The sequence below is a fragment of the Glycine soja genome, chromosome 15 (genome assembly GCF_004193775.1).
Source record: "Glycine soja cultivar W05 chromosome 15, ASM419377v2, whole genome shotgun sequence".
Taxonomy (NCBI): domain Eukaryota; kingdom Viridiplantae; phylum Streptophyta; class Magnoliopsida; order Fabales; family Fabaceae; genus Glycine; species Glycine soja.
This window is the reverse complement of record NC_041016.1, coordinates 43,494,977-43,520,496: the sequence shown is the minus strand read 5'-3', so window position 1 is coordinate 43,520,496 and position 25,520 is coordinate 43,494,977. Positions and strand designations below refer to the sequence as shown.

General features: G+C 32.7%; 1 protein-coding gene and 1 pseudogene across 1 annotated transcript; both read right to left on the bottom strand.

The window, feature by feature from the left end:
- Positions 1-11,646: 11,646 nt before the first annotated feature.
- Positions 11,647-15,485, bottom strand: LOC114386184 (annotated as a pseudogene).
- LOC114388383 lies at positions 15,457-23,624 on the bottom strand. Its single transcript, XM_028348835.1, has 4 exons — positions 22,125-23,624; positions 21,124-21,360; positions 20,827-21,048; positions 15,457-15,790 (listed from the first exon to the last, which is right to left on the bottom strand). The coding sequence occupies exons 1-4, from the start codon at positions 22,206-22,208 to the stop codon at positions 15,470-15,472; spliced, it is 864 nt and encodes a 287-aa protein (XP_028204636.1). The 5' UTR covers positions 22,209-23,624; the 3' UTR covers positions 15,457-15,469.
- Positions 23,625-25,520: the final 1,896 nt, after the last annotated feature.

Genomic DNA, 25,520 nt, shown 5'->3' with positions numbered 1-25,520 from the left:
ATTAACTCGTCGCCCAAAAAGGGACTTAGCATCAACTCGTCGTCCTAAAAGGGACTTAACATCAACTCGTCGCCCTTGAAGGGACTTATGATCGTGTGATTGTACAATTCATAGCTCACAACTCAATGCACATATATATCTCAATCATATATATACTCAATTTATCACATACACTTAATCCCAATCACAATGGTATAATCTCAATTTAACATGTTATCACACCTCATGAATCATATACACTTTACCTATGAACTATGCAATACACACATCTACTCAATTGTTTTCAAAATCATTTTAACTCGTCGGGTTCCCACAGTGGATCCCATCACAATACTCGTCGCCCTTAAAGGGTCTTACAATTGTGTGATTGCACAGTTCATAGTTCACAACTCAATACACACATCTCATCTCAATACACATGTATTTCATCATCCGTCACATGTTCAATTTATCACATACTCACAGTTTGAATCATCATTTCATAACCTCAACATAACAATTTATACAAAAGATTTTATCACAACATGGAATGTAAAACCTCTGAAATAGTTTCTCACAATTGTATGAAAATCAATTAATCAAAATCATGGGTTAACACAAAGACATCAAGAGCACTCAAGTTTATCAATCAATTCTCATCAGGACATCAATTGGTACATAGAACACAATAATATTGTATTCATAATCATAAAGAAAAATTATAATTCAATAAACATCCCAAAATAAACCCAAATTTAGTTCTCTAAGGATCCTTACACATGTTCAATCTAACCCCCAATTGCGATAAACTCATCCCTTACCTCTGAGCGGACTCACGTGTCTTCAGCCAACGATAGTAACATCTCTAGCGGTTCCCTGAGATTCCTTCAGTTATTCCTCCTACTGCTCCGATAGAGTTCCCAAACGTCCGAGAGACGTAGAAGAGATTGAAACCTCCACTTGTACTGTCTTCATGCGATTCATTTTTCTCCCTTCACGAATATTATCTCGAAAATCTCAACGGTGGAAATGTGCGCAATTGAATTTCGAACAACATATCCAAATTTTACGACAATCCAACGGTTAACGAGACCGGGATCATAGTTTTACCGAGACAGCTTTGGGTTTCTACGGGAAAGGAAAGGCTACAATGCGAGGGCTATTTCTCTTAGCTCAGAAATGATATCGAAATTCCCAACGGTGACAATGCTCGGAGTTGGGTTGCGAATGTGGTACTAAAATTTCACGATGATCCAACGGTAAATGAGTCCGAGATCGTCGTTTTTCTGAGTTTGGTGGGCTACGGGAAAAAGAAAGGATTTTGAGAAGAGAAGGAAAAAAACGGAAATGAGTGTGAAAACTGACCTAACGCTATTTATAGCTAGTTTAACTCTATTTATTTATTTATTATTTTATAAAAACAAACTTTATTTTATTCTCTATCAAACAAATAAATAAAATACCCTTTTTATTTTCTCTCAAATAATTATTTTAATTAATAATTATATCTCCTTATTTATTTATTTATAAAATCCATCATTTTTTTTAAATTCTATTTGTTTATAAATAACAATTTTTTTTAATCTAGTTTACGAAAATTAGGATGTTATAGAGGTCGCACGTGCCACTCCACACCCGTGCTTGTGTTCCCTCCGCCTCCAATTGCACCAGCCATTTCACTCTGCAAGACAATTGCAATTTGCAACTGCCCGCTCGTTTTTTAAAATCAAATAGAATGTGGGTAAGTATTCATTAAAGGTTAATTTTTTTTAGAAAGAAATATATATTCTTCTAGTCAATTTAGGAAGAAGAAAAATATGCTATGCATTTACAAATATTTTATGTGATTGTAATTTATAAAAAATGCTTTAAAAAATATTTAATATATTTTTAATCCTTATAAAATGATTATATTTTGAATTTGAAGCACTGTTATTATTTAGGAAGGTGAAACTTGAATAGTAAAGATTTGATGAAAAGTGTATATGTATAGTGTTAAAAATCTTGAATAAATGTGGAATGGCATGCACATTCATACATGATGCACAAAAAAACATTGACTAGGCACATAAGTTGTTATTGTTTTATGGGATCTCAATCGATTGTTTAAAGAACTAGCACGGAGTAAAGTTGAATGGACTTGAAAATAGGTAGGCAAAAAATTCAACATAGATTAACACAATTGCAAGCCTTATGGTGTTATGTTAATACCCACAACCAACTATTTTGACAAATCCTTAAACCTCCATATGATTAATCATATAGAATCTCAAAATGGGTATGTAATGGTATTGTGTTAAGGGATATATCTATGTTGGTAAATTAAATGGAGAAAATTTCCTTCAAGTTAAGTCTACATCTTATGGCATAAGTATTAAGTGTTGTGCTGGTATCTATTTAAATGTAAATGAATTGTTTGAGAAATACAAATTGTCTATCAATGTTTTTTACCTACTTCTTTCTATGCTATTTGATTTATTTTTCTTACATGTTATGTTATGTTTTAAGTAAATTTATCTTTCTTTAAAAAAAAAATAAGTTTATTATTGTGTTTCCTTTGTTTAATTGTCATATCATGTCGTGTGACACGTTAAGAAGTGATAAGACTATAGTAAATCACATCGCTCTTGGTTAATATAAGTAAGGAAAAACTAATGTTGTAGGAGTCCACCCATAATTTTTTATTTATTTATCTTAACATATATATATATATATATATATATATATATATATATATATATATATATATATATATAAACTAATATTAACATAATTATTTTATTTTATATCTAATATTTAAGCAATATTTTATTCTCTTTTTGTATAAAAGATTTCATTCTCCTTTTATAGCCTCTATTTTGGTGATAATAATACTTTATCCTTTTGGATAAATATTCTATTCTCTTTTAACATGTTTTTTTATGATAATTGTATTCCTTTTTTCTTTTTAGTAAAATATATTTGAATAGTATTTATTTTTATTTTTTTATTTGTTGTTAATATCTTAAAGCCAATAAATGATTACATTTACAAGATTTTATTTGTCTCCCCCCTACACTAATTTGAGAACTAAAACTATTTATTAAGGAAACATATTTTTTTTCTCTCTGAAATTTTAACATATATTGTTCATCCGGTATGTTAACTTCATTAGTAAATCTGTTTGCGTGGTAAATGGGATTGAACACAAATTCTATCCAAGGCATTTGTACAACAATTTAAAAAAATGGTGTTGGTGCATGTTAAAATACTAGATAAACATACTGAATTTACTAATAGAATTAACATATTGGATGAACAGAAGAATTGAAATGAGACAACTTTTTGAGTGACTAATTCTCGATTTCACATATTATAGAGGGACCCTATTTATTAACATCTGCAAATGAAATAAGCTCAATTATGAACGGGTTTGACAATTAAAATTTGAGACTCACTAACAAACAAATATTTTCTTTTTCTATTCAATTCTTAGTAAAAAAAATTCTCCTCTTATTTTTATATTGTTTATGAGACTTCTAAGATATTTCTAGCTTTGAGTATGTTACCCCTCCCCACCTAATATTCATGTCTGGTTTCGCCCTAAATGTAGATCTTACCATGAGATGGTGAGAGGTGGCCTTTTGGTTTGGGACATATTGGTGGACTTATCGAGATCTAATTTCTAGTCATTCCTTTTCTATTTTTAGGTATGACTAGCTAGGAAATAAGTTTTATATACTATTAGATTTATTTCCTTGTGGGGGCACACTTGGAGATTTATTAGTTAGATTGCTAATGAGATTGTCTTAATGCACAATACTATTTAATTACTTTTCTTATTGCATGATGAGACAATGTTATATATAATGTGATTGTGCTATATTAGTAAATACAAAAAAATTAAAATTTCACAAGTACTTTCCAAAACAAATTAAATATAAGACCTTTGAAATATATTAAAATAAACTCTTCATCATTAAAAAGATGTATGGTGCCATGTAGCATCTCTTACTGATCCAAGTTTGATAAATTAAAATAAAGTCTTCAACATTAAAATGATAAGAGTTTCTTCAAATTAATTTTGACTCAAGCTAGATTGCTATGGAGGATCAGCAACCATTAGATACTAACTTTGATCTTCATTATGGCCCAATTTGTAGTCTTAAAATAAAAAGAGAATGCACAAGAATGGGGGCTTTAATTATGTGTTGTGTATTTTAAAACATTTTCGCATATAAAAAGGTTTTCTTTTGCTCAAAGCACTTTCAAAAACAGATTGTCTACAAATGTTAAGTGTGAGAAATAAAAATGATAGGGAGATAAAATATTCAAGGATAGATCCGGGTTCACTCTATAACAAGAGCTACGTTTAATCTCTTCTAGTTGAAGGATTTTCACTAATTAAGCAAACTACTTATAACACCAACCAAGTATTCTCTAAACCTCTTTAGGTTTTACAACAACATTATCTTAACCCAAGATAACTACCCAAATATTATTTATTTCACTAAGCCTTTATAGGCTTTTATGAAGCTATGTCTTCGAAAGATTGCTCACAAAGTGAATGTTTACAAGTTAACCATTGGATACAAATAACTTTGTGAATACAAAGGATATGACAGCTCATGGCATTTTAGAGATCATCCAGTAACAAAGAGCATGCTAGAATTTTCAGCATTTGTAACTTTGTTCTTTGTGGCTCTTGAGTATTCTTCTAATGGAACTTTGATAAGAGGTCCGTTGAGAAATAGGCCTCTTCCTGTTTTGATGTGCATTAAATGTATCGGATATCAAATCCCCAAAAGTTGAGGGGAGAGAGTCAAACACCAATGGTGGCAGTATCAATTTATACCAAAATGTTTTTTCTCTCTTTCTTGATGCAAGTTAGGCTCAGTCTATCTTCTTTTATTTAACTACTTCAATACTAGTTTTGACAAGTTAACTTACTTTTCTTGTTTAGCTTGTATCAAAACCAAAGTTACTATTAGAGTTATTCCTATTTCACATTAAATGCAACACAACATTCAAAAAGACAGTAAATATAGTCATCTGAATAACTTAAATCTATTTTGAAAAGAGTGTATTAAGGTTTTGCTCATAGGAAAACTCATTGCATTGTCCAATAGATAAAAGATACCATATGTATGATCTTTTTGTAAGAGAATTTATGATAGAATGATTTTTTTTCAAAAAATGGGTTTTTTTTTAGAAAATTAAAAAATGCAACCCATCGAGTTTTTCTGAAAATATTTGTTGGTTTTGGGTGATTTTGGTTACGTAGAATTTATGAGGTGTTAGTCAAGGTGACACCTCTTATTGTTTGTATCTCTGCTTGTGGGAGGTGTCACCTTGATTTGTTCCATCCATATAAGAATATTTAGCGTTAGTCAAGTCAACTCTAACAAAAGAAAAGCTTACTCTAAGTGATTTAATTGTTTAAAAAAATTAAATATTTAAACAAATGCTATATTAGTTATTGAGTCTCACCTATACCTTTCTGAATGAATGTTTCCTTCAACTCAAGGACGATTATTGCCAACTAAAACAACAAAAAGAATCATTATACAAGAGTAATATCTGAATATTAAATCAAATTTGAGTTTTTTTAAATGGATTAAATCAAAATGATAGAAAGCATGCATATTATTTTTATGTTTGGAAAGTTATCGAAATATTATGCTTTATGATTCAATATAAAAGATAGAACAAGTAGAATATTTGGAATTAATTAAAAATGTTGTTAAGTGAAATTTATTATACGGTTGATTCTTTACCACTAATCATTATTACTTATTATAACATAATCCAAAATATTTCCTTTAAAATAGAAAAACATGCAATAAGTTGTAATGTAATTTATTTTCTCTAACAAATGATCTTGTCAATAATGGAAATGATTCTTTTCATTAATTTAAAAATGTCATTACAAATGCTATTAAGGGGAAAGTCACTATACAACAACAACAAAACCTTACCTCACTAGGTGAGATTGACTACATGGATCATATAACGTCATTCGGTACGGTTGAAAATTAAGGTTCTAGAAATATTGTTAAGTCTCAAGTCTCCCTTGATGAGTTCTTCCATTGTCCTTTTTGGTTTTCCTCTTTCCATTTTCACTAAGCTAAAAATCATGTCATCCACTTTTCTAAATAATGTCTCTTTTGACCTTTTTTGTACATGCCCAAACCACCTTAACTAATTTTTTGTCATTTTTTTGCAATGGGTGCTACACCATTCTTCTCTCATATAGCATCATTATGTATTGTATCTTGTCTCTCATGACCACACATCCATCTTAACAACCTCATTCCTACAACTTCCACTTTTCTCTCATGTTGGCCTTTTAAGGCCCAACATTCAGCATCATACAGTATAGTTTTGCCATAAAACTTGCCTTTATCTTGCCTTTATCTTGATTATATTTGTTTGGTGTATTTGAACTTAACTATGTTTTATATTTGTTTTTAAGACACTAGCACTTTCATATTTGATTGTGTGTATTTGGTCTTTTAAATTGTTAAGACATTGAAACTTTTATATTTGCATTTCATGTGTATTTGGATTTTGGACTACTGTTATAACATTAAGACTTTATGCTTTTGTTAAGATGTGCCCGTAATGCTATGTTAAGACCTTGATATTTAATTTAGAAGTTTTGAATTTTGATGTTATAAATCTTGGTATATTTAGATTTTTAGTACTTGGTAACTTGTATATTTTAGTTTGATATAGAATTTAGCTTAAAGAAACTAAAAAGATTATTCTAATTTAATAGAATTTGTGTTTTTTAATTTTTTTTCATATTACAATGCGTGCTTGTAGACCAATTCGTTATTCGCAGACTTTGAGAGACTGGATATGGACCTAAAAATAAAGCCCATTTAGTTTATGGATTGGGCTTATTCGGCCTACCTAAAATATGAACTTGGTAGATTGGAAAACAAGCGGTTCATATACCCACCCCTAAATGTGGTGCCTCCAACAAGTAGGCAAACGAACAAATAGGAGGCACCGTACATGGCTAAAATAATTCGTACCTGATAAATAGTTTCATACAAACCCATTGGCGTATTTAGTTTTCTCAAATAATTCATTTTCTTCAAAAGGTCAAAAAGGATGGACGCGTTTAAAAAAGAGTGAATGGACACTTCATGACGCTTATCTAGAAAAACATTGAACGACTTTGTTAACAAACATTGGATGCTTTCATACATAAACAAAAATATATCTAAGTAATCACAAAGTTATATTATATGTTGTGTGGATGCTTAAGAGTCCAAAAACATTCGAATTTTGCACAAGTAACAAACATTAGTTTCTTTTCAAAATTTAATCTTCTTTGTTATCATCAAAATATTATTAAGGGTCCAACGCTTCATTCATCTTTAGGTCCAACAAGTTTGTGTTCTAGCTCTTAGCATTCTCAAATGAATGCTGATCCATTTATTATTGTAGTTTATCTTCTTGACTACATTCCAAAAACGTATTTTTTAAAATGTATAAAAATGACTTTTGAAATCTAAGGGGGTGTTTACTTGTGTTTTTATTTTATGTTTTCACTTTTTAATTTAAAAATTTTCACCTTGTTTCCAACATGCTTCCTATATAAATATTTGAAAACAAGAAATAAATTGAAAACAAGGTGACAGATTAATAATTTAGAAGTGAAACAAAAAATTATAATAGGAAATAAAAATACAAGTAAACACAACCTAAATTTTGAAAGTCAAATTTTATATTTTCAAGACTGTTGTGGCATTTTTTTTAATTAATTTTCAAAAGTTTGTAAATTTCAAAATCTAATTTCTAGAATGTAGAACTAAACATGTGTATACAGGGCACTGAAATAAAATTTGACAAAAAGGCAGGAGAGTGTAGTTAGAAAAAATAGGGTGCAAAAAGAAAAACTTATATATAAAATCTGGCACTTTTTGAAGGGTTCAATTTTTAGGCATTTACTTCCTACACTCCTACTATTGCATCATGTACCTTTCATTGCATTTTGGAAAGTTCATTCTGAAACCCAAATTTGGTGTAAGATGCAATAAGCCAACTTTCAATAGATTGAGTTTTTAATGAGAAAGAGGCTTTACTAAGTGAGAAGCATGCATAAACAAATCTAAACTAGTGAGAAACATTGTTTTTACCAACTATTTACTTTTTGTTTTACATTTATTTTTGTTTTTTAATTTAAATTTGAAAAATAATGAAGATATCACTAAAAAAAGCTAATTGTTTGTCATTTGATTAACTAACATTAATATAGACTCTTTTTAATACATTTGATAAGGTTGCCAACCTTAAAATTTGAGTTTCAACTGGAGTTGGTGTTGGAGATAACCCAACTGACAAATTCATTTCAAATTATATTTGTATTGTGACTTTGATTTATATTTTATATATACATGAGACATGTCAATTATCATGTCATTAATTGTATAACATGATAATTTCTTGGAATAGGCAGTTCATTTGATGGCAAATCAAGCAGGACTTGATTGTGAGACATTGAACAATGAAATGTTCTTCAAAAAATATCTAAAATCAAGTATTATTGTTAACTTGGATGACAATAATGCATTAAGGCTATTATATGAGTAGACTGCATACATATCACAAAAGTCATGAATATGAGATATTAAGTAAGCACGGATGTATAAATATTAGGAGTAATATTTATATTGGATTGGTCCATTAAAAAGATTTCACAACAGTTATGCAAGTGTCATAAACACTTCTCATGACCATAAGGTAATAGTAGTTCTTCATTTGAATTCACTATTATCCTACATGTAGGAGTTGTAGAAGAAGCAAATTGGGTTGGCACCTCCTACTCCTGAAAAGCAAATTGGGTTGACATTGTGTTGTGGAGGCACGGGTTATGGTTACCAAGTTGGTGTCTTCTACATGAAGACAAAAATAAAAATTAACCATAGTCTCCATCAAAGAAAGCCTTTTGAAGAAGATTGTCCAACATCAAAGTAGTTTTAACAAAGCTTGTGAATAGAAACTTAAAGAGAAAACAAGTATAGCAAATGATAGAGTGAAAACACTATGTTTATACTAATTTGTTCAAAATCTGGTAAGCTACGTCAAACTCTCCTTCAAATTTATGAAGGGTTCCACTAATAAAAAATGATTACAAATAAGTATTGTCTAAGTCACTTATAATACTTTTAATATATAAACACATAAGATTATAGTAATTAACACAAACATAGAAAAACTTTTTAGTGATGTTCTTGTTAAAAAAACCTACTTTAGGGTATTACACCTTTTTGTAAAAAATCTTTGAAACAAGCATGTGGTCTCTATCATTAAAATATTAAAAAATATTTAATTTTTAATACTATTGATGAAATAATTTAAAATTATATTGTAATAAAATATATTTATTTTAAAAAATTACCATTAATATATAAATATTAATCAACAAAATTTTCGTCTATGAAGTTATTAAATACAGAGTCAAATATTATTTTGTAATAAATATATTATATAATTAGATTTAAACGATTTTTTAGTAAAAAAATTTAACTATTTTTGTTTATAAAGTTAGATGCATACACTAAATCAACAAAAAAATAGTGAAGGAAAGAAATTATACAATAATAAAATTAAATCATGGAAACTAATAAGCAATAAGTAATTATACAATTTATCATTCATTTAATATATAATAACATATTTTTATATAATCCGGAGCATATTATATATTAAATATTTTAAAATAATGAAATGTCATGCTGGTAAAATCACAACGGTTTTTTATTTTTATGATTGTATAAGCTATTATAATTTATGAAATAAATTTATATGTATCAAGTTTAAGTATATAAATCTGTATAATTATAAAAAAAAAAGTGGGAGAGGAAAGAGAAAAAGAGTTGGGCGAAAGAAAAAGAAAAAATTGTGTAAGGTTTTATAAAATAAAATAAAAAGAAAGTGAGAGAGCGAAAAGACAAGGGAGTTGGCGGGAGTCCAAGAGGGACTTAGTTTTTTTTATACAGAATAGATAATATTATTAGAAAGTGTCCAACTCAGAGTGTGTATACTAGATTACTATGTGATTGTATATCCGAGAGAAAAATAAATATTTAATTAAGAAAATGAAAAGAGTAAGTTTCATTTGTTAGACTCCAATTCATGTCTGATTTTAGTAACTATCCAAATGTGTTTGATCAAACTAACTTATAAGTCATCAAAAAATTTATAAGTTAATTTATTGCGATAAAATTATTTGGTAAGATTAATTATTAAGTTAGTTAATATATATATATATATATATATATATATATATATATATATATATTCAGAAAGGTAAAAATATATCAAGCAAATTAATGAAGATAAAAATGAAAAAGAAAAAAAATAATTTACAAACAAACTTATTTTTATAAGTTATTTGAAGTTGTTTAAGAAAATAACCTTAGGTTATGTTTTGTAAAATTAACTAAAAACTTATATCTTATAAGGTAAAAGTTTAAAACTAGTCGAAAGCTTATTGGTTAACTAATTTAATAATGTTTGATAAAATTAGCAGCACACTTAATATTTTTAACATTTGAATTTATTTTCTGATAAGTTTTTTACATTTCTTTTGGAAAAAAATAATTAAATAAAATAAAATTTATTAGAATTATATTGTTTAAAATTATTTATAAATATTTAAAAACTGTTAATTATAATATTTTAAAACAAAATTAAAGAATTTTTTTATAATTTCTTAAACATTTATTTTTCTATTTATCTTAAAACTTGAATATCTATATCTCTCACATGATTACAAAACATAGATACAAATCAAATCATTTTTAATTTTTTTAATCAATAATTGATAAAATTAGATAAGAGGTTTTTTAAAATAAATAAAAGGATAAAACAAAATTGCAAAAAAAATTGAGAAGAAAAAAAAAAGTTAATAGCTTATAAGCTAAGTTATTTTTCATAAGTTACTCAAATATCAATATAAGCTACTTGAAGTAACTTAAGGGAAATAGACTTTATACCAAACAAACTTTGATCAAAATAACTTTATATGCTTCCTTAAAACTAGAACTGGATTGATCCTATCCGTTGAACCCAACCCACCTTGACTCATTCTATGAATGAGTCAACCCAACTCGCCAACTTAAGGTTTAGTCTGGAAAAATAAAATTGTCTAATCCAACCCACCACAAGTTGCGGATTAAACATGTTGATCCATTAACCCACCTAAAATTTTAAAAATTATGTTTGTTAGAAAAATAAATTTGAATGAATTAAAAAATGTTAGTTAAATTAAATCTTCCACTATCCACACCTACAACAAGACATTATCATGTCTACTAAATTAGCTTTATTTTAGTTTAGACTTGTGTAATTATTTAGGTGGGTTGGTGGATTAATTCGATCTGGATGGACCAAGACGGAGGTGAGTCAAGTTCAATTTTTGAACCAATTGTGAAATTTTTTTGCTTTTTCTGTCCTGTTCCAAACTCATGGTGAGCCAGGTTGGCCCGTAGGTTTAGACCCATTTTGATGACTCTATCCAAAACCTTGATGCACCAAACTTATAGCTATTCAAAGGAGCTTATAAACTCCCCAAACTTATAGCTATTCAAAGGAGCTTATAAACTCCCCAAATGTCTAACCAAACATTTTTCTAAAAAAACGAGGGGGAAGGGCAGAACTATTTCTTAGTTAGCAATATATGCAAGCCAATGCGACTCAATTACCATGATTGATGTCTCAAAATGACAAATCATATCACTAGTATGTAGACTGTACACAAGCCCACGATTCCACCTCCCCATCAAACAAAATTTGGGCTTCATATGTTTAAAGGTATACTAAATGTACATTTACACTTTTTGATCAATCTAAATGTATTTACTAGCACCTGTCATCTACACACCTCAACAGAAGAACATGGAACTCCTGACATTCCTATGCAACATTGGAAGCTCGGGGATGGGAATGTTTCCCTCTGAAGCAGGACTTGAACCTGTTTCTGTTAAATCATCTAAATTCAAAAGTTGTCCCATCTGAGCTGCAGCATGGTGAGCATAACATATGGGTGCCACTGAAGAAAAAAAATGAGGAAATTATTATAAAACATAAATTAACTATTTTTCTCACAAAAAGACAATTCTGACAGTTATTTATCAGAGTAGATTAAATTACCAACTGAGGTTGCAATTGTGCTCCTTTGGTTCCTGAAATAAGAATACACAGGCATAGGCTACTAATCAGGTCAATTCAGGGGTAGGTGAAACTTTGTAAAAACAAAAAGGTAGAATGCATACACATAGGACAGTGAATGGATAAAATTTTGCAAGCCATCTGCCGAGAAACCAATCTCATCAAGTAGCACATGATAATGTACAGGCCTGGATGTTCCCTATTATTTGGTGAGGAAATAGAAAAAAAGCACGTGAGAAAGTTGAAACATCAGCAATTTAATTGGTCGACAAATACTTCACCATTACCACATGCAACTAAAATGTCTTGTAAAATGGATATAAATGAAGAAAACAGGGTGGGGAAACTAGATAGATAAACTTACAAGCATCCCTGCATGAGCACACATGTAAAAATCATAATTTCTTGGATGTGTGATTAAGTCCACAACCGTCCCTGAAGAGGAAAACTTATATTACAACGATCCTGGGTGATACCGTATGCAAGTGAATAAGATAAGTATACCAGGAGGAACATTTTCTGGGCCATTAGGCAGAAACAGCTTGGTATGATGATTTTTTTGTGCCACAATCACAGTGAACTTGGGAACATTAACCTCACCAAGATGTTGATAGGCCTGTAATTAGAATAGTTTATCAGATTCTAGAATTAGGAAAGTATCATCAAAGGTGTATCATTTAACTTTTTCCCTTTTTTTAAAGAGCAAAATGTGTAATTCAAACATGCACATAACTATAAGGATTATAACAATCAATCAGATTATCAAACTGGGCAATGACAGAGTTGCACTGTAACCTTGATAATACCATCATCACTCCCATTTTTTCCTAAATAAATACAAAACAGAAGTTCAATATAAATTTTACTCTAACCTGATAATACCATCATCACTCCCATTTTCCAATGGCTTGTATAGAGCATCAATCATCTCCTCCTTGGATGCCTGCATTCTCACAGACGCTCTATACCTTGAAATCAGTGGCCAATGTCGAGATCCAACAACCTACAGTCCAACATTATACAACAGAATAATATGTTGCAGAGATAACCAAAAATCCAAAAAGATAAAGGTACAAGAAATACAAAACCAAATTAGCCTTACAGCTGTTATTGATGGACTATCTAATCGACCAGGCAAATTGTGAGAGACATCCATCCCCAAAATCATTGTTGGGATATCCTTAATCAGGGGAAGATGCCCAGAATGCTCTATTGTCAACAGAGAATTTATTCCTCCAAGCTATTGCAGGCATAAAAAATTATTTAAACTATACATGATGCTATCGAGTCAAAAATAGTTATATTTGTACAAATATCACAGTTATAAAGTACTCAGTTACCTTAGAATTGATTTTAAGAAGTACATTAGTAAGGTATTGATCAGTGCTATCGATGGACTATCTAATCGACCAGGCGAATTGTGAAAGACATCCATCCCCAAAATCATTGTTGGGGTATCCTTAATCAGGGGAAGATGCCCAGAATGCTCTATTGTCAACAGAGAATTTATTCCTCCAAGCTATTGCAGGCATAAAAAATTATTTAAACTATACATGATGCTATCGAGTCAAAAATAGTTATATTTGTACAAATATCACAGTTATGAAGTACTAAGTTACCTTAGAATTGATTTTAAGAAGTACATTAGTAAGGTATTGATCAGTGCTATTGATGGACTATCTAATCGACCAGGCGAATTGTGAGAGACATCAATCCCCAAAATCATTGTTGGGGTATCCTTAATCAGGGGAAGATGCCCAGAATGCTCTATTGTCAACAGAGAATTTATTCCTCCAAGCTATTGCAGGCATAAAAAATTATTTAAACTATACATGATGCTATCGAGTCAAAAATAGTTATATTTGTACAAATATCAGTTATAAAGTACTCAGTTACCTTAGAATTGATTTTAAGAAGTACATTAGTAAGGTATTGATCAGTGATCTTGACAGGGGCAATGCACTGTGTGACAACCCCAATTTCACTCAAACACTTCTTTTTCCAAGGCCCTAAAGTTGATGAATGAGCATAAGGTGAACAAATAATATTTAATGCTAAAGAAACCGTAGAAACATTTGCCTAAAGATATACCATATATATCACAATGTTTCCTCTCTGGCAAGACACAAAGAATCAACTTTGGTTCTCTATTAAGTTTTGATGCAAGCAGGTCAAACATTCTTTCAACCCTTGCAACAGGGTTAGATTTTCTCAACTGTGGTTCCTCCTCTATCAAGGTATATGGCCGTTCAATGTTCTTCGTAGATATTTAAGTACATTTGAAATGGATTAATAAAATAAAATAAAAAAGAAATAAAATCTAGTCATTTGGTGAAATAGAATTGGGACTTGGTTGAAAATCTAGTCAATGTGGTTCCTCCCTCACTAACAGACACTTGACTAACCACCTCCTCTACACCATTTTCTCTTTTATCTCTCCTCAACTATATATCCTGTGCACACAAAAATGTGAAATATATAATCGATCAATGCATACCTTTGGTGTCTCAAGAACACAACCTTCAATCAGACTCACTTGTTTCTCAATAAAAATGCCACAGGAAGAAAGAACAGGATCATCGTTGTAGCAATTTCCTACAGCCTATATATTTTAATGAGTTTAACATATAAATGATAAAATTGAACAACATATCAATAATTATAAACTTACACTTTTCAGAATTCTGATTCTATCTTGAGGCTTTTGGCGTGATTTTTCAACTAAAGACGCTCTTGGCATCGGAGATAAAACCTTTGTATACCATTGGAGGGAAACAAGTGAAAATAGCTATTCCACCAAAAGTAAAGAAAAGGGAAGAAAATAATAATCAGACATAATTGGTTCAAATGGCTAAACTGTTGAAGCAAAATAATAAAATTGATACAAAATATGAACCACAAGGTTTAGCCAAGATCAAAATATCAACAAACCTCCAAGGGAAGATAGATGGGCCATTTTGGTTTCCCAACATCAAGACATGGAAGATAAGCAGATGAGGTCAGCTCTATGCCAGTGTTTGGCAAAATATTCATAAACAGTAATATCCACTGTCTGCCCTTCACTATTGTCGTCATCATTTTTAACCTTCATATTAAAACTGAGGAAGAAATCAGACTCAATAGTTTTTTGTGTCAAGAGACCCCTAAGATTTTGTTTCCCTTTTTTTATTTCTAGTAAATATAAATATAATAGACACTTGACTTATAAAAAAACAAGCACTTACAGTTGCTGAATACATGGTTTCTCACTCAACCCAGAAATTTTAAATTCCTGGTTACTATGAGTAGCTTGCACCCTTAAATTTTTAAGCATTTTTTTAGCCTACAGATTACCAAAAATTGGAAAAAAAAAAACGCGGGCAATTATTAATGCAGATTCATGAACCATATGTACAAGTTTGTCACCTTTTCCCAGGCAATATAACGGGATTCTATTACAGGTGCAGGTTTTATGATAACAGTTGTTGACACATCTAGAAAAAATAAATAGTGTAAGGGAAAAATATAACGGGGTTCTTTTAGTTTCCTCATGAAGGCTTCCGTTAGCACCAGCACTCTCGGTTGTAGGCACTACTGCTAGAGTTGGAACAGTGAGATTTAAGGGAAAAATAAAACATGATGCAAATAATACAGTCATACACAAAGGACGCTACCTACTTTCACTGGGTCGTGAGAGGTAAGACAATGAGTGAGAGAGACACCGAGAGAGACATCGAGAGAGAGAGTGAGAGAGATAACCAGTGGGTGAGAGTTAGGTCTAGGAATGAGAGGCGGGAAGCGAGGCTTAGAAAGGATCCCCAGCATAGCCATGCCGACAGCAACCAAAACGGACAACCCAAACACTCACGTGGCAACTGGCGAGAGAGAGTAGACATATCAACCTTCTACTTCACGAGGTTTCTTGATGATGTAACGGAGAACGACCTGTGGGTACAGTTCAAAAGGTGGGGAGACGTCCGAGAGATCTTCATCTCCAAGCAACGGAACAGAGCTGGAAAGAGGTATGGATTTGTGAGGTTTAGAGGGGTTTCAGACCTCCGTGCTTTGGAAAGACAGTTAGATAACCTCATAGTAGGAGGCCTGAAACTGTACGTGAACATCCCAAGGTATGAAAGGGGGAGGAGAAATCATGCTCATAGAAGTGGGGAGCACGGTACCCGGACGACTGTGCGTAGGCAAGAAATGGTAGCATCCACTCAAAGACAGGGGCAGCACAGGAGAGCATCGATGACATACGCCCAAGCTTTGCGCTCAAATATGGCAAAATCAGGGCCAAAGCAATCCTTGCTTGACGTCGGTGCCAATCGATATGGGTCTCAGTCATCAATCTATCTGGACATCACGACAACGACCAAATCATGGTTTTCGGATGCATGGGTGGGTCGCGTGAAGAAGATGATAAGTTTCGACAAAGCTGAGGAAGAAATAACATGGGAGATTGGCGGCGATGTAGTGCCTAAGTACCTCGGTGATGACGCTGTACTGCTCCTCGGCCTCTCCGACAATAGGGCAGAGGATCTAGCTAATGAAGAAAACACACACGGGACGACGCTGTTTTATGCTTTGGAGAAATGGAATCCAGGGATCAGAATGGGTCATAGATTGGTTTGGCTCCTATGCTGGGGTATTCCGTTAGCGGCATGGGACATGGAACACATCCGCAAAGTCGTCGCTGCAATTGGAGACCTGGTGGAGGTAGATGACGACGTTGAGGAGTTGCGTCGTTTGGATAGGGCGCGGGTATTAGTTCGGACCTCATGGAAACCCACTCTTCACCACAAGGTGAATCTTCATATCGGCGATGAGGTATTCCCTGTTGAGATAGTGGAGATGACGAGCGACACCAGGAGATGCCACTACCAAGCTCGCGGCAGCATTGGATTCTCCGACGAGGAGATTATCTCCTCTGACGACGCCAGGGATGATAATCACGCCACGATAAGCCCCCGGACAGAGGGGCCAAACAGCTCGCCGGAAGAACATGAAGGTACCACCACGGTGACGCCGAGCTCCGATTCCGAGAAACCATCCGACGTCCCTGCACCTATTGCTTCAACCATTGGGTCTAAACCAGTGGGTAATAACCCACGTGCGACGACCAGTGGCACGGTTAACCAAGCAACTCTGCCATTAATGGAAGCCCCAAATGGGAATGTAGTTGACACACTTTCATTGTGTAGGGTAGAACTAACTTGCATGAATGAGGAAAGTTCTATAGTAAAGAAAAGGAGCAGCGCAGAAGGTAGGGAGAAGCATGCGGTGTCAGGAGCTGATTTCCAGATGGCTAAGGATAATCTCCAGCACAGTCAACAACCCAATATGACCGTTGGAGATGATGGTAAACAGCTGGCATTGTGTGAGGCAACACGTGTCCTGCAGGCCTCTGCCTTTTCTGAAAAAGATTCATATTTTAAAAGCCCCAACCTGGCCACACAACCTTGTGAAATAGACTATGGGCCACTGAACATGGACCTTCATAGTCACACCCCCCCTTTACTAATACCCCTGTCCAGCCAAAGCCCATCTCATAAAAAAATTAAATCCCCTGGAACACTTAAGGTTTATTCGAAAGGAACATGGTGCAAAAAGAAAAAAGGCTTGCCCAACACATGCGCGAATCTAATGGAGGCAGGCACGGAGGCTTGGATCCAGCAGCAACATGAAATAACTCCTGTGATAAACCTCAGACCCATCACTGGTCATGAAGTACCTCATTCCGACACACATACAAACTATGAAGTGAACCAGCAAGCAAAGAACAAGGAAGACATTACAGAGCACTTTCAGCAAGCTAAACAGCAATGGGAAATGGCTCAGGAGCTGGGGGTGACAACTAACATGGGACATGACAGTATTATTGCAAGAATCTGTGACATGGAAAGCAGAGATAGCAAGGAGACCGAGAAGCTGGGCAATAGGAGTGTTACCTCATGAACATTCTATCATACAATGTAAGAGGATTAGGGAGGGGGGTCAAGTGGAGTGCAATTAGGAGGCTGGTGAGGAAGCACAATGCTGACATACTATGTCTTCAGGAAACAAAGAAGGTGAAAATTGATAAATCCATGTGTCAAGCTATATGGGAAGAGGCGGATGTGTGCTGGGAAATGCAGCCTTCAATAAATACTGCAGGAGGGCTATTATGCTTATGGAATGGGAATCGATTCAAAGTGGAAAGAAAGGTTTCAGGTAGGGGCTTCATTTTACTGGAAGGTGTATGGAAGAATGAGGCGCAAAAGGTGCATTTAATTAATATTTATGCCCCCTGTGATGCTCAGCACAGGAGAGAACTGTGGGATTCTCTCAAACAGCTTAAGAGCATGAATCCATATGGACTTTGGTGCCTCATGGGTGATTTCAATAGCATTAGAAATGCATCAGAAAGAATGGGTTTATCCCAACGAGGGGTGGATGATAGACACATGATTGAATTTAATGAATGGATCGCGGATCTTGAATTAGAAGAGCCAACATGTGTGGGGAGAAAATTCACTTGGTTTAGACCAAATGGGGCCGCAAAAAGCAGATTGGACAGAGCATTAGTCACAGCTGAGTGGCTTAACAAATGGCCTTCAAGCTCACAATTCATTCTAAACAGGAATTTTTCAGATCATTGCCCCATTCTACTCATTTCTAAGAATGTGGATTGGGGGCCTAAACCGTTTCGAATTTTTGATTGCTGGCTCCAAGAGAAATCATTCAGGGATGCGGTTACTAGTTGCTGGTCACAGGTATCGACTAGGGGATGGGGAGGATTTGTTCTCAAAGAAAAAATTAAACATCTTAAACAGAAGTTGAAGCTGTGGCACAAGGAGCATTTTGGAGGAACTTTTAAGAAGGTCCAGGACTTAGAGGAGGAAATAAACAAGCTGGAAATCGAGTCAGCTGATAGGCAGCTATCCCCTGAAGAATGTATGAAAAAGAAAAAGTTACAGCAGGACCTGTGGTTAGCTGCTCAATCCCATGAGTCAATTATGAGGCAGAAAGCAAGATCGAAGTGGGTAAAGGAAGGTGACTGTAATTCACGGTATTTTCACCTGCTGCTTAACTCAAATAGGAGATCCAATGCAGTAAATGGAGTGCATATTGAAGGTGCATGGGTTGATGAACCTGCCACAGTGAAAGAAGAAATATTCAGATTTTTCCAGCGGCGATATCAAGAGCCCGAACTGATTAGACCTAAACTGAAAGGTGTTAGCTTCAACAGTATTGACCAGCAGCAAAATCAGATGCTTGTAGGATGTTTTTCAGAGGATGAAATTAAGAGGGCAGTTTGGGAGTGTGGTAGTGATAAGAGACCGGGCCCGGATGGACTGAACTTCAAATTCATCAAGCAATTTTGGAATCTCAAACCAGATATCATCAGATTTCTCTATGAATTCCATGCAAATGGGATCTTTCCAAAAGGAGGAAATGCATCCTTCATTGCTTTACTTCCTAAAGTGCTGGACCCTCAAAATCTGAGTGAATTCAGACCTATTTCATTAATAGGTTGCGTCTATAAGATCGTGGCCAAACTCTTAGCAAACAGGTTGAAGAGAATCATGCCGGACATCATAGATGAAAGACAATCTGCTTTTGTGGCTGGAAGGCAGATGCTACACAGTGCAATTACTGCCAATGAAGTAGTGGAGGAAGCAAAAAGAAGAAAGAAATCGTGTTTAGTATTTAAAGCAGACTTTGAAAGGGCTTATGATTCTGTTTCGTGGGATTTTCTAATTTACATGATGCGCAGGATGGGCTTCTGCAATAAATGGATCAAGTGGATCCAGGGCTGTGTTAAATCTGCCTCCATATCTATTTTGGTTAATGGCAGCCCTACTCCCCAATTCTCTCCGCAAAGAGGACTTAGACAAGGCGACCCGTTAGCACCTTTGTTGTTTAACATTGTAGCAGAAGCCTTAGCGGGTCTCATGAGGGAAGCAATCAACAAGAACATCTACACCGCATTTGCTGTGGGGAAAAACAGTATTCCAAGATTTATGGAAGCTAAAGATTCCTGCAAAGGCATCAATCTTTGCTTGGAGGCTAATTAGAGATCGCCTACCGACTAAGTCGAACCTGCATAGAAGACAAGTGGTGCTGGAAGATACCCTCTGTCCATTCTGCAGAATTAGGGAGGAGGATGCATCCCACATATTTTTTGAATGCAATAAAATACTACCTCTATAGTGGGAATCTCAAACTTGGGTGAGAGCCTTGGGGGTGTTTCCATTGAACACAAGACAACACTTTTTGCAGCATGTACATGGGAAGCCAGGATCGCAGAGGTATAACAGATGGAAGACTTGGTGGATAGCCTTAACTTGGTCTATATGGAAGCATAGGAATGAGGTCATTTTCCAGAATGCACCATTCAATGGAATCAAGCTGCTGGAGGATGCTGTGTTTTTGCACTGGACGTGGCTCAGAGCTATGGAGAAAGATTTTTCTATGCACTATAATCAGTGGTCTAGCAACCTAATAGATGGTTTTTGTAATTAGGAAACAAAAACCTGTGGGGCAAGGTGTTGTATTGGATGTTGAGAATTCTGGACTGATCAGACTGATATATAGCCTGATTTTTTATAGCTATTAGTCTATCTAAAACTATAACTATCTTGTATCTTTAGTACCTCTGGTACTTTTATCTATAAAATATATTTTTGCTGTCCAAAAAAAAAATACATTCATACACAAGACATACCGTTTTGTAAATGATTTCTCCAGCAACTCCAGCAACACTTTGAACTCATACTTATTTAGCGACAAAGGACCCACTGTGTACAAAGTTTTCCCTCCATCATATACAAATCTTTTGCAACCAAGTTCAGAAGAGTATGTTTGATAAAGCTTATCAATCACTTTTCTCCCAATGCCCTTGCTTTCAACAGCTCGTTTATCTTCAAAGTTAATAGAAACCTGGAAATCCTTCAATAAGCTAAAGTCCAAGATAAGATATAAGTGAAATTGCAGAGACAGAAATGATCAACATACACTATACTGGAAAAATACTGTGTCTGGAACATTAACAACAACTACAAAGAGATTCACAAGTAAAGGTAAGTGTTTTCCTGTGGTCCCAACCCCATTCCTACTGATAATAGAATACTTTGTAGCAGTCATTTGTTCTGTTTCCATATTATGTGGCACATCAGCAGGTGATTGAGATGATGCTGGAGGCTCAGCAGCTTCTTCATTCCCAGGAATTTCCTCCATCATTCCTCTCTTAGCTACAAATGACACCGTAAAACATGAATCACAAAAAGAACAGACCATACTTAAATTCAAAGTACAGATATACTCTGCTACAAGTAAGGATTTCCAATGATTCTACAATGAAGTGTTCCAGTTGTACCAATTATCAGAAAAATGCTTACAACTTTTCACCTAAAGGCAAGTCAAATGCTAGTTTGACCCATATGAAACAAATACCGCGTGAAAGTTCTGTAATTCAACCCATTGGTGAAAATCAAGCCAAATTCACACCATTATCTGTCCTGTGAGTAGTAGCTTAATTAGATGCAGTTTTTCTCTAAAGGATAGTGTCATATTTCCATTATCACATTAAGCTGGGGCAGAAAAGAAGAATGTTTCCATGAAGCACCATGGGTCTGTAATTAAAGAAAAGAAAAGAAATCAAATTTGTTTTGGCCGCTCATATGTGATGAACACAGTCAGTGTGGTTTTATTTTCAATCTTAAATTATTGATTGATAAGTAATGGCTATTGTTCTACCAAATTATGTGACAAAAAATAATGGAGTCAATAGTAGCCACTGACAGTATTTGCTTTATAAATTTGCATTAAAAATATCAAAGAAGCATATCGTAATCCATATCAACATGAACCAAATGTGTAAAAGGGATACACAGCATTTGCAGTGAATATTATGTGACCATTTTGACATGATACCAAGATATAGCAGTCCACACAGAAACAAAGACAAAGTGTTTATTCTGAATTATTAAACTAAATAAGGAAGATGAAGATTACCAAAAACACAAGTTCCACCAAAAAAGGCTTGAGCTAGCTAAACATAAGCATATTAAAAACAAAATGTGAAACTGCAGAAATTGCATACAAAATGAGATATTATTTAAAGATAAAGATAATGCATGTATAGAGCATATAACTATAAGTACTAATACACAAATAGTTTTAATTTAATCAAATCTATACACTAAAATCCTTTCAGGAAAAAAAAAACTTAGATGCAGTTCCTTAGGCACTTTTGGTACTTTTTCTCCAATTAAAAATGGAGTTTCACCTCGATATTCCTCATAATAAATGTTTACATTAAAAGTTGGCTGAGGTTCCGGACGTGAAATTGCAATTCTGAATGGAGAATAGCACTAAAAACACCTAAGGAATTGTATCCAACCTACATCCTTTCATAAAGAGATAAATTCACAATTTAGGCTATGAAGCCCGGATACTTCAAAATGGGAAAGCATCGGTGTCGAGTGTCAGAAAACCGATACTCCTCCGACATGCTCTGATACGTATCCAAAAAGTATCCAAATGTTTTTTATATTTTAAAAAAAAACTGTAGGATATGGCTTAGATACGGCTAAAATATGGCTTAGAATGGCTGGACAAAGCTTAGATACAGCTACATAAAAATAATTTGTTTGACCCATTTTTCTGAATTTTTTTTGTATTCGATAATATTTTAAAATAAAAATGCCCCAACCATGCTTTAAAACAGCTTCAATACAGCTTTACTCAAACCATGCTTTTATTGAATAAATTTATTTTGCCACTCAACAACTCTTTCTTTACCAATATTTTTACTTTTATCAGCAAAGAAGAAAACTGTATTAAATTGGGTGCAAGGGGTATCCAACCTTTTATAAAACAAGATTTTCCACAAGACCACTGGCCCAATCTGCAGACTAAAAACAGAGTCTGCATATCTGCAGTGTTTTAACAACACTCAAGATCATTTGCATAATCGCACTTTAACACCAGCACTAATTGCATTTTATTTTGCATCCATATATAAGTTTTTGTTTTGTTTTTTTGTTTTTTACAAAAATATCTTAGACGTATTGTATCCGTGTCCTATCAAATATCTAGGATTCATAGATTTTAGGCAATGAATCAGCAAAAGAGAGAGAGAAAAATTTATAAATTATAATAATCCGTGAAAACCTAAACCACCAAAAAAAAAAAAAAAACCAACAACAAAATGGTTCAAGGTTTTGAAAAAGTTATCGGTCAGTAACGGCAATATCGTCTGCAACATCTCGATATCGGACCGCGACGTTACCGGCATTGCGGAGTGGCAAAAATCGCTTGTTACGGACGCAACGAAACGGCATTCTGGACGCGACAAGACACAGAACGGACTTTTTTCCAAAAACATTTGGAATCCATTACTTTTCCGAGAATCAAAATGATCAATCACACACAGAATGTACGAAAAGAAAAAAAGAAAAGAGCATAAAATTCACAAAACAGAATCAAAAGAAGAGTAGACAATCAAAAATCAAAATGCCCTAACCTCTCGTAATCGCAACCTCCATCGTTCATTCCACGATTCCGAGTTTCCTGAGTTGAGTTCAATCCTGGGACGGTGGGAGAAGAAAGGACCGAAGAAGTTCTCTTTTGAAGGGTTTGTGATGGGATTTAGTGGAAAGGGGAAGGCAACGTGAGAAGGTATTTTTTATTTTTACATTTTTTTTATCCTTTTTCTTTAATCTATCGAAAAATTTAAAAGAAAAATGGTAGGAATGAAAATTGGAAAGTTGGAGAAAAAAAGAAATTTTAGATTGATTTGAAAATGAAAGGAAACAGAGGTAAAATTAGTTAAGATATAAAGAGAAATTTGAGTGAAATGATTATTGAATGATGAATTTACAGCATTAATTGAATTATTTTATTTTTCCTTTTTTGTTTGCAATAATAACGTGATTTATAATGAATTAGTTTAATACTTCCTTGCAAGGTATTAAATATAAGTTTTTTTTTAATTTGATATATTTTTTTCTAAAAATATATTTTTAAAATTTTGATAACTTTAATTTAAGTATTATAATTAATATATTATTATTTAAATTGATTTATTAATAAAATCAAATTTGGTTCAAAGGCATTGAGACAGATTCCACCTTAATTTGATTTTAAATAACTGTCAAATTAAAAGTAAACAACGTAAATACTAAATTTTATTTAACGTATGGAAACAATATTATTAATAAGTTAGTTGTAAAAAGGAATATACAATACCTAAACCACAATTCATGAACTCGTGGAATGTCAATACTTATGAGAAGTTTTGTAACATAATTGGTGTTTGACACCGTGCAATTTAATTATAAATTAAAGATCATATCAAAATTAATTAATTAAACATTTTATTATAATTTTTAAATGAGGACAATACATTTTATAAACACAATATAACATAAATCAAATACCCTTAACATAAATGAATAATCACGTAACCAAATATAGTATATATATAATAAATAAATGAACAAATAATATATTTTAATAAAATCTATTATAAAGAATTACTTTTGAATAATTTCATTTTTTCTAATTGCAAGATCAGCACTACATGTGTATTTGGATTTTGATCAATAATAATAATAATAATAATAATATATTTTTCATAACAGTCAATTTTAAGACATTATTGCTGTTTGTTATAAATTTAGATAAAGCTTGAAGAATTCATTATGTATCATAAATAATAATAAAGGTGATTATTATTATTATTATTATTATTATTATTATTATTATTATTATTATTATTATTATTATTATTATTATTATTATTATTATTATTATTATTATTATTATTGTTGTCTTATTTGTATATTATTTATATTTTAAATTTAATTAATGTTGTATGTAAGGTGAAAATAATTATGAAACACACTTAAGTGAACCTGTTTTATCATCTATAATAAGGTTTTGTTATCTCAAACCATGATAGCAAAATGAGGGAGAGAAAATTTAAGCCAACAAAAAAAAAAAAAAATAGTCAACAAATGAAAAGATAAAGAATGAAGACATACACCTACGGCCAATTGACTCTAAACCTCATGAAAGAATATACCATATATAAAAGAGAGGATAAAGATTCATCTGCTTCATATTTTTTATTTTTCATTTTTAATTATGATAATAATAATGAGGTTAGTTCATATTTTCAATAAAATTTAAAATGTTTTGGAAAAAGAATTACAAAATTTAAATCAATATTATATGTTATTGATTAATTTAAACATTAAATGTTATTCTTCACCTTCTAAATTAACAAAATGTTTTTTAATTGTGGTTTTTAATATGAAACTCTGCCTTTCAATTGTGGTTATTATGAAAACTTTATAATTTTCTCAATCGAGATTATATATTTAAACGGTTCTTTAATATATTGC

Coding starts and splice junctions, on each gene's coding strand:
- LOC114388383 (XM_028348835.1), bottom strand. CDS start 22,208: ATGCAATTTCTGCAGTTTCACATTTTGTTTTTAATATGCTTATGTTTA. Junction 21,361..22,124: donor TTTGGTGGAACTTGTGTTTT/TGGTAATCTTCA, acceptor GTGTCATTTGTA/GCTAAGAGAGGAATGATGGA. Junction 15,791..20,826: donor CATTTACAAAACGGTATGTC/TTGTGTATGAAT, acceptor AGGTAGCGTCCT/TTGTGTATGACTGTATTATT.